The 14,212-nt window shown below is 33.6% G+C and overlaps 1 protein-coding gene across 2 annotated transcripts; it reads right to left on the bottom strand.

The window, feature by feature from the left end:
• Nucleotides 1-3,929: 3,929 nt before the first annotated feature.
• LOC140749515 (phospholipase A1-like) lies at nucleotides 3,930-9,084 on the bottom strand. Of its 2 annotated transcripts, none has more exons than XM_073082591.1 (8): nucleotides 8,299-9,084; nucleotides 8,088-8,163; nucleotides 7,646-7,703; nucleotides 7,027-7,282; nucleotides 6,544-6,689; nucleotides 5,484-5,701; nucleotides 4,987-5,152; nucleotides 3,930-4,266 (listed from the first exon to the last, which is right to left on the bottom strand). In XM_073082591.1, the coding sequence occupies exons 2-8, from the start codon at nucleotides 8,128-8,130 to the stop codon at nucleotides 4,188-4,190; spliced, it is 966 nt and encodes a 321-aa protein (XP_072938692.1). In that variant the 5' UTR covers nucleotides 8,131-8,163; nucleotides 8,299-9,084; the 3' UTR covers nucleotides 3,930-4,187. The 2 variants fall into 2 exon arrangements, with proteins under 2 accessions (XP_072938692.1, XP_072938693.1); XM_073082592.1 differs by having other exon boundaries at nucleotides 3,930-4,121; nucleotides 4,162-4,266; nucleotides 8,088-9,084.
• Nucleotides 9,085-14,212: the final 5,128 nt, after the last annotated feature.

The raw sequence follows: 14,212 nt of genomic DNA on the forward strand, positions 1-14,212 counted from the left end.
GTAGGATTGCGCAAAAAAAATGGATATATCAAAAAATCTATATTTTTTTAGAAAAAAATCGATATAAATCAGCGATATTTTTTCTCGCCATATATCGACTTTCAATATTTATTTTCAGATATCAAATTTGATATATTTTTTAAAGCTCTACTGTCTGCTTATGCGTCACATCATGTATTTGACCAATCCGATTTCTTTAATTTAGAAAAACAGCAGGTAGGTAGTAGACTGTATGGGTTTAGTTTATATTTTGCTTCATATACAAACAAAAATTACAGTCTATGACCAGCTTGACTTTAGTATTGTCCAGCAGTATTTGGACCAACCACTTTTAGAAAGAAAATCGGATCCAATAAAGTTCTGGGTAAATTGTCGACATTTCACGCCGGTTCTTTCGGATATCGCTCTAAAACATTTGATTTGCCAAGCTTCTTCAGTGTCATCTGAAAGGGTAGCTTCAGTGATGAATTTAGCTGTGCCGAATGATAGGAGCAGATTAACAGGGGAACACATCAAACAAAGAGTGCTCCTGATGTCAATATCAGACAAATACTGGTTTGAATAATATAATATTTGTTTTGTTGATGATGTCGATTTTTTCTTGGTGTTCATTAAGGGAACATATGAAAAAGAAATATTGGGGTAAACGTTATAATTCCAAAACTTGGTACATAAAACAATATAAATTAATATGGAGACGTAGGCGATCGAATTCGGAGTGCGCGCGCGCCGGTAGTGGGGCGGTCGGCGGGGACCTCAGACCCCTCCCTCTTCTCCGTCCCCGCGGTGTGTTGGCGCGGTGTTAATAGCCGCAACACTTGGCTTTATGTACCTATTTTGAATAATAAAATTGATGTCAAAACTGTTTTAAAATTTCGAATATTTATAGATAATCGCTTATTGCGCAGTTAATATCGATATATCAACATATCAATATTTTTAGTCACTATATATCATTGTCGATACATTTGAAAAATATCGATACGATATATATCGATACATTTTTCTCATTTTCCCATCCCTAGCCATAGGATTAAATAATTATTTATTATTTTTATTTATGGTTATTATATTACTGTTAAATTCATAGTTAATAGTGTCATCCGTTGTCTGTATTGTTGAAAAAAGCAATTTGGTTGCCTAATTCCTTACCTTGAAATTTTAAACGGACATTGCTTTTGATTTTTAGTTTCTAATTGGTTATATTTTTAATCATATAATTTTATTTCATTTTTATGTTTATTATTGGAATATGAAAAGCATGTACCTTTGAATAATAAAATAATCGATTTTTCGGAAAAATCGATTAATTATTTAATAATGAAAATCGATTTTTATTTAATCGATTATTTTCCATTAATCTCACATCCCTAGTTAACGGTTAACTTGTTGATAGGTATGGTATCATAATATACGATAGCTATTAGCTAATATATTCAATAATGACAATAATAATATATACAGATGTGCTATATTATATAACACATTGTTTATATTATAAGTTAATAAATAAGCGCTTCTAACGATTCCTATGCTTAACATAGTCTATCGTTTTACAAAAATAAATCTTATCTAGGGTTGATTACAGCCTTAACTATTTCCCTCGAGCTCTTATACAAGCTCCATCGTACAAGTGTTAGCGCGATTCAGGGAACAGGTAGCGCCATCTAGTATGTTATGTTTAAGTTGTCTTGTTTTGGTTATTGTAATATTATTCATTTTTACATTTTTAACAGACTTCAAAAAGGAGGAGGTTTTTCAATTACACCGTATATATTATGTTTTTTTTATTATTTACATCTAATTGTTATTTATGTCATGTCGTGTTATTACGTAACATTAGCAGATCAAGTCGCGGTAGAGGCGTTTCTTTATATTCTTAAAGTTGTGTGATGTCCACTTCGTCAGGTTGGTAACACTTTTAGAAAATATTGTTTTATTATAATTAGTTTATTTGTTTGCACACTTTTGTGTGAATCAAATTTATTTTGTTTTATCAATATAATAACACTGCTGAGCGCTGCTATGTTCTAGTTTGAATGGTATGGTAAAGGCAAAAGAATTCTCCCGTACTCTTACTATGAAAATAATGTACTTTTCCGGGCAGCTTAGGCCTCAAGGGCGCATCTGTGGCCGACTTCAGGAAGAAATCTCACCTAATCTGGACCAATTCTATAACCACTTACTAGGTGGACTTCTTGCTTGTCTGCTGCTCCAATATTATAAAAAAATATCTTAGTATGGCATTTGCCATTAGACAATAATAGTTAAAATATTACTTAATATTAAATAATAATCAAGATTTTAAAACTATAATTATATTTAAGACGAATATTTATTTTGGTCCTTCGTGTCTTTAGTGCAAAGAAAACTTTAATGAACTCGTTCGATTCCCGGCTAGGGAAAAAGATATTTTAAAAAACTAATGATGCAGTTTTAGTTTTTATCAAAATCGGCCTCGTAACTCCTTTCAGCATTTTTCGCTAATCCTTATAGTTTCGGATTTGGCCCTGAAGGCCCGTTTTAAAAATTCACCCTGTATATTTGTTGACATAACACTACATACTGAAGCAGAATTGTAGATAAAAAATGTATTTTATTGACATAAAATGTAAATATAGTTATTTTTGTGTAAGATTTATTGAAAATTTATTGTAATTATGTATTAAAATATAAATACGAAAGTAATAAAAATGGCTAATACATTCGATGTCATTTCATAGTTTGTATAAGCGGATTGCAGATAGATATCAAATTAATTAAATATTAGTATAGAGTATAGATTTAAACAAGTTTTTCGTTGGTACAATGTTTTTGTTATTTCTTTATTCTTCTTATATTCGGGAACGTGTGTGTTTTATGATTAGCGGGACATCAGAACAACGTTATAAGTAAGTGTAGACGATCCGCATTTGGATTGCAAGCAAACTGTAAAATTGCAGTTTCGTTGCGATCTTTGTAAAATTGACTTAACTGTAAAGAAATCCTCGATCGACTGCGCAATCCTTATTAGTTCGTTTATTAAGCAGTTCGGAGAAAAAACGGATCCAACTGCAATTTTGCAGTAAGCTTGCAATCCTAATGCAGGGTTACCATTGGAGTCTTAACTGTAAGCTTTTTAGATTAGATCATTATGCTGACTTGCTGGGGCGATGTTACCACCTAGATTGAGTTCCACGTTCGGTATGTAATCGCAACGTAGGTGTCGAAACAGGGATCCCACGGCGGCGCGGCGGTGCAGATTTAGGCTTCCACATAATTTTGTTTAAGGCGAATGCCTAACAATTTTGATTAAAACAACGTATGAACCTTTGTAAATAAATAAAACAAACATATAGCTGCTTTTTCCGTTTCGAAATAAATCAAACTAACGTTTTGTATTCCACTCCAATTGCATAAAAATACTTCCGCTGCTAAACCTTGAAGGAAGGGTTGTTGTACTTTTAAATCACCCGATTAATTTCCAATGTCAGTCGAAGCCATATTTACTTATCTTTTCCCAATGACATTTTATGCTTATCTTTTCCTTATAAATAAACCTTGTCTTGGGTTAGCTACCTACTTTGGTACTGTTTCCACCCGCATTTCGTTATTTTTAACGACTAGAATATTAATCTTAGACTTAGAATCTGTTTTTTTAATCCCCTAGTATAAGTGGATAGCTAATAGTTACGTAGTAACTATAATCTGTGCTAATAGTCTAAAATCAGAAATGTTGAATGAAAAGTCATAATATTGTGTTATTGAATTTTATTGCTTTTCAACGGAAAAGTTTTAGTTTGTTTATGTAGACCAGCGTTTCCCAACCTTTTTAGTCCACGGACCCTTAGGAACTCAAACACATTTTTCACGGACCCCCTTAATAAAATGAAGAGCAAAAAAAAAACAATCCCCGCCAAAACATAATTTGAAAGACCGATTTATGTAACTTGTTTTTGTTTTTTTTTTTTATTAATAATAGTGTTATACATCATTGGATGCATCTATTTTATATTTTTTGAAATACCGTGTGCTTATATCACGTTTTTCTAATAAAACTGGTTTGCTGATTTTTCGTTTAGCGACTGTTTTGCATTTATTGAGCAATTTATGTATGGTCCGGAGATGACACCGCGGACCCCCTTACATATACTCGCGGACCCCCAGGGGTCCGCGGACCACAGGTTGGGAAACGCGGATGTAGACTATTAATTTGGTCTCAATCCTTTAAGCCCTTTTCCATAAGGTTCCTGCGGATTTGTGCTGAGATAGTAATTGCCTCTTGCGCTAAAATTAAAAGAATTGAGTTATTGTTAAAACTAGGAAATTCATTCGAGAAAGCTAGGTAAAGTAGATAAGAACTAAGTATACACTACACTACAGCAGTGATAGCCTAGTGGTTAAGAAACGCGGCCTCTCGATCGAGGGGTCCGAGGTTCAAATCCCAGGCACGCACCTCTGATTTTCAAATTTATTTGCGTATTAGAAATTAATTATCACTTGCTTAAACGGTGAAGGAAAACATCGTGAGGAAACCTGCATACCTGAGAGATTTATAAAAAAAAAATCTCAAAGGTATGTGAAGTCTACCAATACGCACTTGGCCAGCACGGTGGACTATGGCCTAATCCTTCTCATTCTGAGAGGAGACCCGTGCCCAGCAGTGGGACAGTAATGGGTTGATGATGATGATGATGATGATACACTACATACATAACACTGTCCTCCAGGCATCAGATGGCGGGGGAAATCAATTACCACTTGCTTAAGCGGTAAAGAAAAACATTAGGAAGAAACCTGGCTGCATTTATCTACAACTTTTAGACCATGTGACTTCCCAGGAAGAACTATGTGCAGTGACCACTTACCATCAGGCAGACATGCTCGTTTACTATATCAAACTTTAAAAATATGCGCTTGGTTTTACAATATTGTTTTCCGTACAAAACAAGATCACCTCATTATTCTTAATTTACAATTTAATCATCGGATGGACTTAATACAAACCTGGCATCCATTTTATCATTGACATATAGAATGTTTTCACGCGTACAATCTCCAGAGTTTCCTTGCGTCCAACTTTGACAGTCAGATGCTTTGCTGGCTATGAAGGTATTGGGGGAGTTTATTGACTCCACGAAAAAGCTTATTGTACGACTGTGGCTACATGTAGCTGGAAACATGAATAGAATTTTATGAAAATAATAAATAACCCAATGTAGTAGAATGTATATTATGTACTCGTATGTATACTATTCATTATAATTGCATGAATGTTAATTAAAACTTTCCAAATTATTACATTAACATTTCAATACATCACAATCACACAAAAATAAGACTGGGCAGAACGGTGCAAACCTTTTTGTCATTTAAATGATCAATCCAATTTGGAAGGTTAATATTACATGGACTGCATGATCGTCTGCTAACCCTACCCTATATTATAAAAATATCTTGTCAGTCAAGCAATTTAAAAAAATCAATCCAACTCTTTTGCTTACAATCCGTGGTGAACGCTGGGAAGTCGCCTTCCTTACAACCAGGCTGAACAGTACCCCCACAATTGAACCACACGTCCACGTCTCCCAAAGCTTGTGATGTCCCATAGTTCCCAGGGTCCGAATGCCAAACAGATACAAAAGCGGCACTCGACCTGTCCAAACCTCTGCTGTGTTCAAATCCTTCGTATTTGGTACTGGATGGGTCTAATGCGGTTATCCTGGGGACAATATTAATTTACATCCCATGGAGTAATATAAAACCATTTCCTTTTTTATTCTTCATTGTCGTTCTAAGTTCGCTATGATGAACTTAAAACTTAAGAATTAAAGAAATAACCTTAAAGCATTTATCATCATCATCAAAGCATTACAGTCCCACTGCTGGGCACGGGTCTTCTCTCAGAATGAGGATTGACCATGGTCCAACGCGCTGGCCTAGTGCGAATTGGTAGACTACACATACCTTTGAAAACTTTTTTAAGATTTATCAGGTATCCAGGTTTCCTCACAATGTTTCCCTTCAAGTGATATTTCATTTCTAATACGCTCATAAGTTTGAAAAACACAGGTTCCTGCCTGGGATTTGAACCTCGTACCCTTAGATCAATAGGCCAAGTTTCTTAACCACTAGGCTATCACAGCTTTTACACCTTAAAGCCTTATTGACCTTAGACATTTTATCGACCGATATTTATCTACTAATCCCGATCTTTAACAAAAGCCTTTAATCCCATGAGTTCGAGAGGTTTTGTCATTTATAAATGAGTCCATTAATAAACATGATGATTTTTTATTTCCCTTAGGTTGTTCAAGTACAAATAATTGACTTCCAAAAACATAGAGCACTGTGAGACAGATTTCCTCGAATATTTTCCTGTACCATTATGCATTTGTAAGAGATATCTTGTTCATAAACCTAGATCTTTAAAGATTAGTTCATACCTAACTACAATAAAACACTGCCCGCCTGCGATTAATAACGAATCTGTCAATTTGTCATTAAACAAATATCGAAATTTAAAAATTTTATTTGGATCACTTCTCATTGACGGTTTCTTACCTTCCTACAACCACACCCCGGTCTCTGGCCACTGACCCAGCGTAACCAACTACATGTGCGCCCAGGGAATGCCCGGAAAGCTGTACAGTCCTCATATCTATACGACAGGACAACTGCAGCAGAGAAATCCCAAGTTCCTTGCCCACCTGAAAACGTTAATTTAGAGTAAACAGATACCTATAAGTTAGCAATCTCTAAAATAGCATGCAATAAAATCCAGAAAATAGCAATATCTACTTGGGATGCGTTAATTGTATCGCTAACATACATTGACAAATAAAAAATAAAACCCTTTCAACGAAAAGGATATCAGTAGAAAGTTGGTGAAGAAGAAGTCTTTCTTTTTCTCTATTTTCTATTGTGTATGATTTTGGGGGACTTGAGCCCCTTAGCCGAGTAAATTCGGCACTGCCTCATACCTACGAGTAGGTATATCAAATACGCGATCTTCGAAACGTGCATTTAATTATCGAAAATACTCACTTTAATTGAATTAGGCACCGCTGTCAATGCGTGTGCAAGTACTTTTTCTAATTTATTATTCCTGGCCTCTGATTCCCAATTAACGAGGATATAATTAGTGTGATTCCTTTTTATATACGCTTCAGTAATGTTCCTTACACTCTCTGGGGTACTATTAAAACCAAAGGAGTAAATCAACGTGGGTTTGGACAGGTCAATCCATTGCAACAGCCGAAGCGGGTTCTGTATTTTCGTTTCCTTGTAGTCTTGAAACGAGCTGGAAATATATTTAACACTATCATCGTCTGACATGACTCTACAACTACTGACGTCACATACAAAAGGTGTCGATATCCTTCGTACTAGCCAAATGCAAGTTGGTTCACATCAATGTTTATAGACTTTACATACGCACCTTTGATTCGTGACCAAAAGTGAGATCAGAATGGAGTACCGATTATTTAAAAATCTTGTAGCTATTACGACAGACGCGTGATTCATGATTTAAAAAATTGTAATTTGCAAATATGAAATGGGTATCCACTTTACCTGTGGTTAAGTAGGTTTAAGTAGCTATCCTTATAGCAGAGAATTATGTTCATGAAATTAGTAATAAAAAAAGTAAATAATATGGAAATACCTTCTGTAATACCGTAAGTACGCAGCTTGCGAGCATTGAGTTAAGCTTACAAGTAAATCTGGAAAATCCGATTCAAAACATTATTGTATAGGAAATATGAGGATTCGGAAAACCTAAATTATTGGCTCGACTTGGCGGAGGCACTGCCGTGCCTCCAGAAAACTACATCTACTTTAAAAAAGGTAGAACCACATGCCTGTGGTAGAACCCTATTTAGTTATGACTCCGGAGGAAGCACGCCACACTTTTTTCTGTCGTTTAACAACAAAGCACAATCCCATCTGTAACCGATCTTAAAGACTTATATATTATCCAGCGTTGATTACTGATGTCCATGGGCGGCAGTAGCCCCTTACCATCAGGTGAACTGCATGATCATATTTTGCTAATTCTGTGTTCTTAATAAAGGTCGTAAAAATATAATAATACTTATATTACTTACCGAAAGTATATAATAACCACAGGTAATATTTCGGCCTTAACATTTTTTCGATTCAGATCTTTCGAGGTTGGTACTCCTGCGATCCAAAATTTAAATTATATATTTAAGTCCTAATATTAATGGTATGGCTTAAAATACAACAACTTATTTAGTGTGAATAAGTTTTGTTTTGCATTAGGAAAATGGAACATGAGTGATTTAAATAATTTACCTATATGGGTAAAGCCACGAAAAATTGTTCAATAACACACTGGAAACCGTAACACACTATAACACACTTGAAATAATATAACTAGGGATGTGCCGAGTCAGGTCGACTCGAGTCAGTACTCGAGTACTTACATAAACTCGCATACTCGAGTACCAATAGTGATACTCGAGTACCAGTAATACTCGAATACTGACGATACTCGTACACTACAACTACTACTCGTACAAGTAAAAACTTGTTTAATTTTGTGTAGTGAGTGGCGTTTTTTTTTTTTTTTTGCTCTTCCATGCTATTGGACTGTATGTTGTGCAAAGTACTCGAGTACTTTGTGAATACTTTGGACTCGAGTACTGACTCGATTCTTTTTTATATGAGTACTAAAGTACTCGAATACCAAAAATGGCCGACTCGGCACATCATTAAATATAACACACTGGAAAATAGTAAAGGCTAGTGCATAGGTGATAATATAATAAAATTATTTTATTTTCGCGGCTTTGCCCGTAAGATTTTAAAATAAAATTTACAAGTTAATAAAACACAAACAAATACTAAAAATCTTTATTAGAAACTTAATACATACAGTGTAAACTCTTTATAACGAATTTCAACGGACCGAGCATATTTATTCGTTATAGAGAAATTTCGTTATAGGGAGGGAGGAGAAAAAATCAACCCAAAACCAATTGCAATCATTTCTGTCACACTTTTTCGTTTCTTTAATGCTTACTGGCCATCTTGACAATTTCAAAGTTGATTTACAACTGATAATACGCGATAGGTGACCATGGTCATGTATATGATGTAACTGTATGTATATGAGACAATGTAATCTAAGAATAATGGCACACGTGTTAAGGCAAATAACAAGAACAAAAGCGAAACGGCCGTTTATGAACCCCGTAATCTTTCTTAAAACTTTCGGCACCTCAAAAGGTTAGTTTTTTAGCTGCATATAAAACAATTCCAGTGTAAAAATATTGTTCTCGTCTAAATATGAACGTATTTCTTCGTAATAGAGAGTGACTGTTGCGTTATAAAGAGTGAATCAATGTATGTGTTGCAATGATTCCTTTAGATTTTAGAGCTTTTGCCTTCATTAGTAAATTATCATGTTTTTTGCAAGCACAAGTGTCTCGACTTCCAACTGTGGGTGGAATTACATGGAATGGTCTATATTTCTTAAAAGTAGATAAAGCCAATTTTCCACCGTCACGTCTGTATTTTGAATAAAGCTTTTTTAGGGTTCCTAACAAGTATCTTTTTTGTCTCTTCTCATTTTTCTTTATTTTGATTTCTTTTTTTCCTGCTGTCATTCTGCTTACGTCATCTCTTTCAAAAAAAACTTTAAGATTGTTTACCAAAATATTGTTCCGTTTCTTCTTTGTGCAATGACGAATGTTTCCTTTCAGTCCTAAAAATGAAGCCATTTTCCTTTTCAACTTATATTTTTGTGCTTTTTCACCTAATAAAACACTTTTCAAAATTGTTTTTACTTTTGTACTGTTTGAACTTTGGTAAGACTCTTTTAATGTATCTAAAAGTACTTCGTGTTGCAATAGTTTTTTCTTCACAGTGTCCTTTTCTTCTTTATTTATGTTAGGCAACTGGTCTTCAATAAAGTTATTAGTTTTAGTCTGAGGAGTCAAACTTGTACTGTTTTCAGTCTTCCTTGTATCAAGTTCTTTTTGTAATTTACTAATCGTTTGATTTTTTTCTTCAAGCAATTTCAGCATTTTTTCATTCTTCTGCATATATCTTTTAATTTTCTTTTTCATATTTTTCAAAGATGTCATCAATGTTGTTCGCTCTTCTTTGAGTTCTAAATTTTCTTTTTTTAATTTATATATAACTTTTCTGTTCAATTTCTGTAATGGATGTTTGGATAATACAGATGGTGTTATCTCTTTAGTTGTCTCTTGCAATGCATGTTTTTCTTTGTTTCTCTTTTTTTCTCTCCATTGCTGCCTAATAATTTGCTGCTCAGAACTGTCAAAATCTGCTATTCTTTTTCTGTTCTTTTTAGTTCTTTCCGCGTTCAATTTCTTCTGCGCTAAAATTTTTTCCGGATCCCTTTCTTTGAGTCTTTCTCTGTACAACTTCTGCCTTTCAGCTTGCGTCATTGGCATCTGAAAAAAAAGTAAATTGTACCTTTCACCGGCTTAAGCTTAGCAAGTAAAATTTAGTTATGTACAAGCGTGACATTCACCATCATGCAAACGGTTCACTCGTTTCGCCATTCAGTTGCATATTTAAAATATATACACAATATGCGCTAGTTATGTTTATGGTGTTACACGGAATGATGGTAGCTCTAAACCGCAAATTAGCCATAATGTTTATCATTGAAAAATATTGAAATAAACATTACATTACGTGTTACATAATCTGATTTTTTACAAAAAATAACCGCCTTCAAAAACGATAATTAGAGATAACTCAAAAACCACTCGCCAGAGGACGCTGATTTTGGAAGGAGGAGAATTTTAATGGAACCACCTGAACAGCAGTAGCTTTCGATTAAAAAAAGAATCATCAGAATCGAAGCACCCAGTCAAAAGTTATGAGGTAAAAACCATAAATGAAATTCACTTTATTGCAAATAACTCAAAAACTAACCGTCAGATTTTAATGAGACCACACGACACACACACACAAGACTGTCGAAAGAATTATCGAAATCGGTCCACCCAACTCGGACATATAAGGTAACACACATAAAAAAAATTGTCGAATTGAGAACCTCCTCATTTTTTTGAAGTCGGTTATAAATTGATTCAGTGTTCAGTACCTCGGAGTGTCGTTCTTTCACACTCACAATAAAAAACAAACAAACGCTTTTACACTCATAGCTGTCCTCTAAGAACTCTCTAGTGTCGAAGGCTGACATGTTACCGTACCGCTAGGCCGCAGAGGTCATCAATGTGTATGTTTCAACTATCTTTCAATGTGAAATAGGCTTAACGTATCTTCTCGTGTGTTACGTAACACAAAACAACACACGTAACATGCGGGAACAAACACACGTGGAAATATAACTTTTTTCTAAGAATAAAACTTTTAATTACAGTCTAAATGCACAGAGAACTAGCCGAAGCAAATAACGATTATTTATTAATTTTATTAGAAGGCCATAGCAGTATAAAATAGGTACAATATATCTTAGTAATTATATTAACATAATTAAAAAAACAAAACACAAAAGTTTGGTGCTATATGGACGTGGGACATTTTAATTTTGTATGGAAGCAGTAAACAACCTAAAATGTTAATCGAAAATTTACATAAATAGATAAGATATTTTTGAATTTAAATTACGCCATGCTGGGCAAGAATGCTCTAAATATTTATAAAACTGTAAATGGTATTAGCAATAATGATAACGTATTTTTTTCCCCAATTTTAGTACGGTACACGTTTTATTTTTGAAATATAAATCTCTCTCAATCCTCTATAAATAATAAAACAAAGATTGCCAATAGCTATAATCCAAAAATGTATATTTATACTGTTTAACAAAAATATACGAATTGCTTATTTTTTATGAAACATAAATTCCTACTTCCAAAATTTTCACTTGTATTGGGTATACTTTATGTAAGAGGTGAACCAAGAAAACTAATTTCCTTAAGTTTATGAAAGTACTTACTGGAGTTACTAGTTGGACTAGTTGGACAATCTGTATTATGTATTGTAGACACTAAGTTTACTTCTTAAATCTGTTACTAATTATACTAACTTACTTTGTGAAAGACTTTTTATTGATATTTTCAAAATAAAAAACACGAATAAAACGTCACTACGCAGTACGCATGTCACTAAAGATGTATAAAAGCCGTAAATTATTTCAAAATTTTATAAAATTACTTGTCAAATTATTAATTCCATTTGTTACTTTGTTCAGGTGGATGACATTATTATAAGCAGGTGAACAAATATAACATTAGGATATAATACGGACATTAGGATATCAATAATAAAATAAGTATTTTATATTATGGTAATTTATATTACTTTATTAACCTTTGCCTCTGCCTCAGAGAGCTACTTCGAGCGATTAATCTTTAGGATTGTTATCATTTTTAGATAGAATATTTCAATGAAAAAAAATCCGATCCTGCTACTCTTATTTTAATTTATTATCATTGCTATATCCTTATTATTAGAAGATTATATAGGAATTTTCACAGAGAAGATATAATACCCAAAATTCCGTTGGTTTTTAAAAGTTGCGTTAAAATAGGTAGGTACAGGTAGTTTTGTATCGTAATATTGAAACAGATGATCACAACAAACTGGCACTAGTAGGTTTACAACTGCTTTTAACCGATCCAATCTAGTGTAGAGTTTTTAGCACCAACTTACACCGTGACCACGGTCCAAGCAACGAGTCAAAATATCTGAAGCAATAAAGAGATCAGAAGTGCGTATCTTAGGTATTAATTACATATTAAAATAACTCAAGTAGGACTCTATCTAGGGTTCTTTATAGATCTTCATAAGCAACGGTCACTTACCATCAGGCGGACTGAATCTGCCCGTTTTCCTGAAAAATATCACTGAGCTGAATACATGTGTGCTTTCATATTATTATATATATATATAAAAATACAAATTAATTCGAAACCACATTAAGACGAACTTATTTCTATATATAGATAAATAAGTAACCATACTTACGTCACAAATACACGATATAATAATTATAATGAAATAATTTTCTTTTTATGGACACGAATTCTTCTATTTTATTATCTACCCTCGTATTTTATTCTCTGTCATATAATTATGTCGTATCAAATTAAATGAATGAAAAGTGTTTTCTCGACCACCTGATGGTAATTAGTCACTGCCACCCATGGATATCTGTAATGAACTCCTTATAGATGTTTCTACTTTCTACGCTATATATTTTTTGAAGTGTAATAATTGAAAAAAAAATGTAAAATGATACAATTTACAATTGATAAAATGCAGGGTCTACAAGAAAACCGAGTAGGAACTTTGTACAGTTGATACATTCATTCACAAATTAGCCAATAAAACACATGAGGGTGTGTGCAAATCTGACGAATGCGCTTGTTTGCGAATGACTCGTGACTATATGTGTGGATTATGTCGCGTATTCTGTTCTGTAGATTAAATACTAGATAATAATCAATTTAAAAAAAACTATATTTTTTTAATAAATCCATTATATTCCGATTATCGCACGGCCTACGGCCCTCTTCCCGCGTCTTACTAAAACCTAGAATAAATTACTAAATGTCGTAATGTTTTTGCCATAAAATTTCAAAGACTTTAGACGCCCTTTTTTTCGCCGACCAATTTCTGTTTTCCGTAAGGTTGATTTACTGCTTTTTAGTTCGCAAGCGTTGGCAACACTGGCTGCATGCCCGCGATCTACATTCTCCGAGCCAAAGGTAAGTTATAGTCATAGAGTATTATTATATACAGGGTAGTTATAGTCAAAGATGCGCGCCAAACAGACGCAGTAACTGTCCACGGACGGCGCATTGTGTATCCGTAGCGCATTGCTCAGATTTTTATACACCCTAACACCACACCAACTTACTAATCCGATTAAATCTAGATTACAAATACTAGATTTATATACAATAACCTTATACTAAGAGATACAGAAAGTTATACAGGATGTTTCGAATAATACTGCTAAATTGTATAAATTATATCCTACAAATATACTTACGCGTTTTTAAGAACAGAATACATATTATTATGTAGTACCTTATTATCAATTATTAAAACACCCTGTACACAATTATATGAATGATAAATACATTGTTTACAATACATATTACATAAATATCAAATGTAGGTAGGTACAATCAAGTGCAATCAAATTCAATCAGTCAATTTGTGCACTCAAATGTCTCTTATAGCTATTTTCTGT

Source organism: Epargyreus clarus, unplaced genomic scaffold, assembly GCF_041222505.1.
Source record: "Epargyreus clarus isolate Ecla_fem2 unplaced genomic scaffold, WU_Ecla_fem_2.2 ptg000018l, whole genome shotgun sequence".
NCBI lineage: Eukaryota > Metazoa > Arthropoda > Insecta > Lepidoptera > Hesperiidae > Epargyreus > Epargyreus clarus.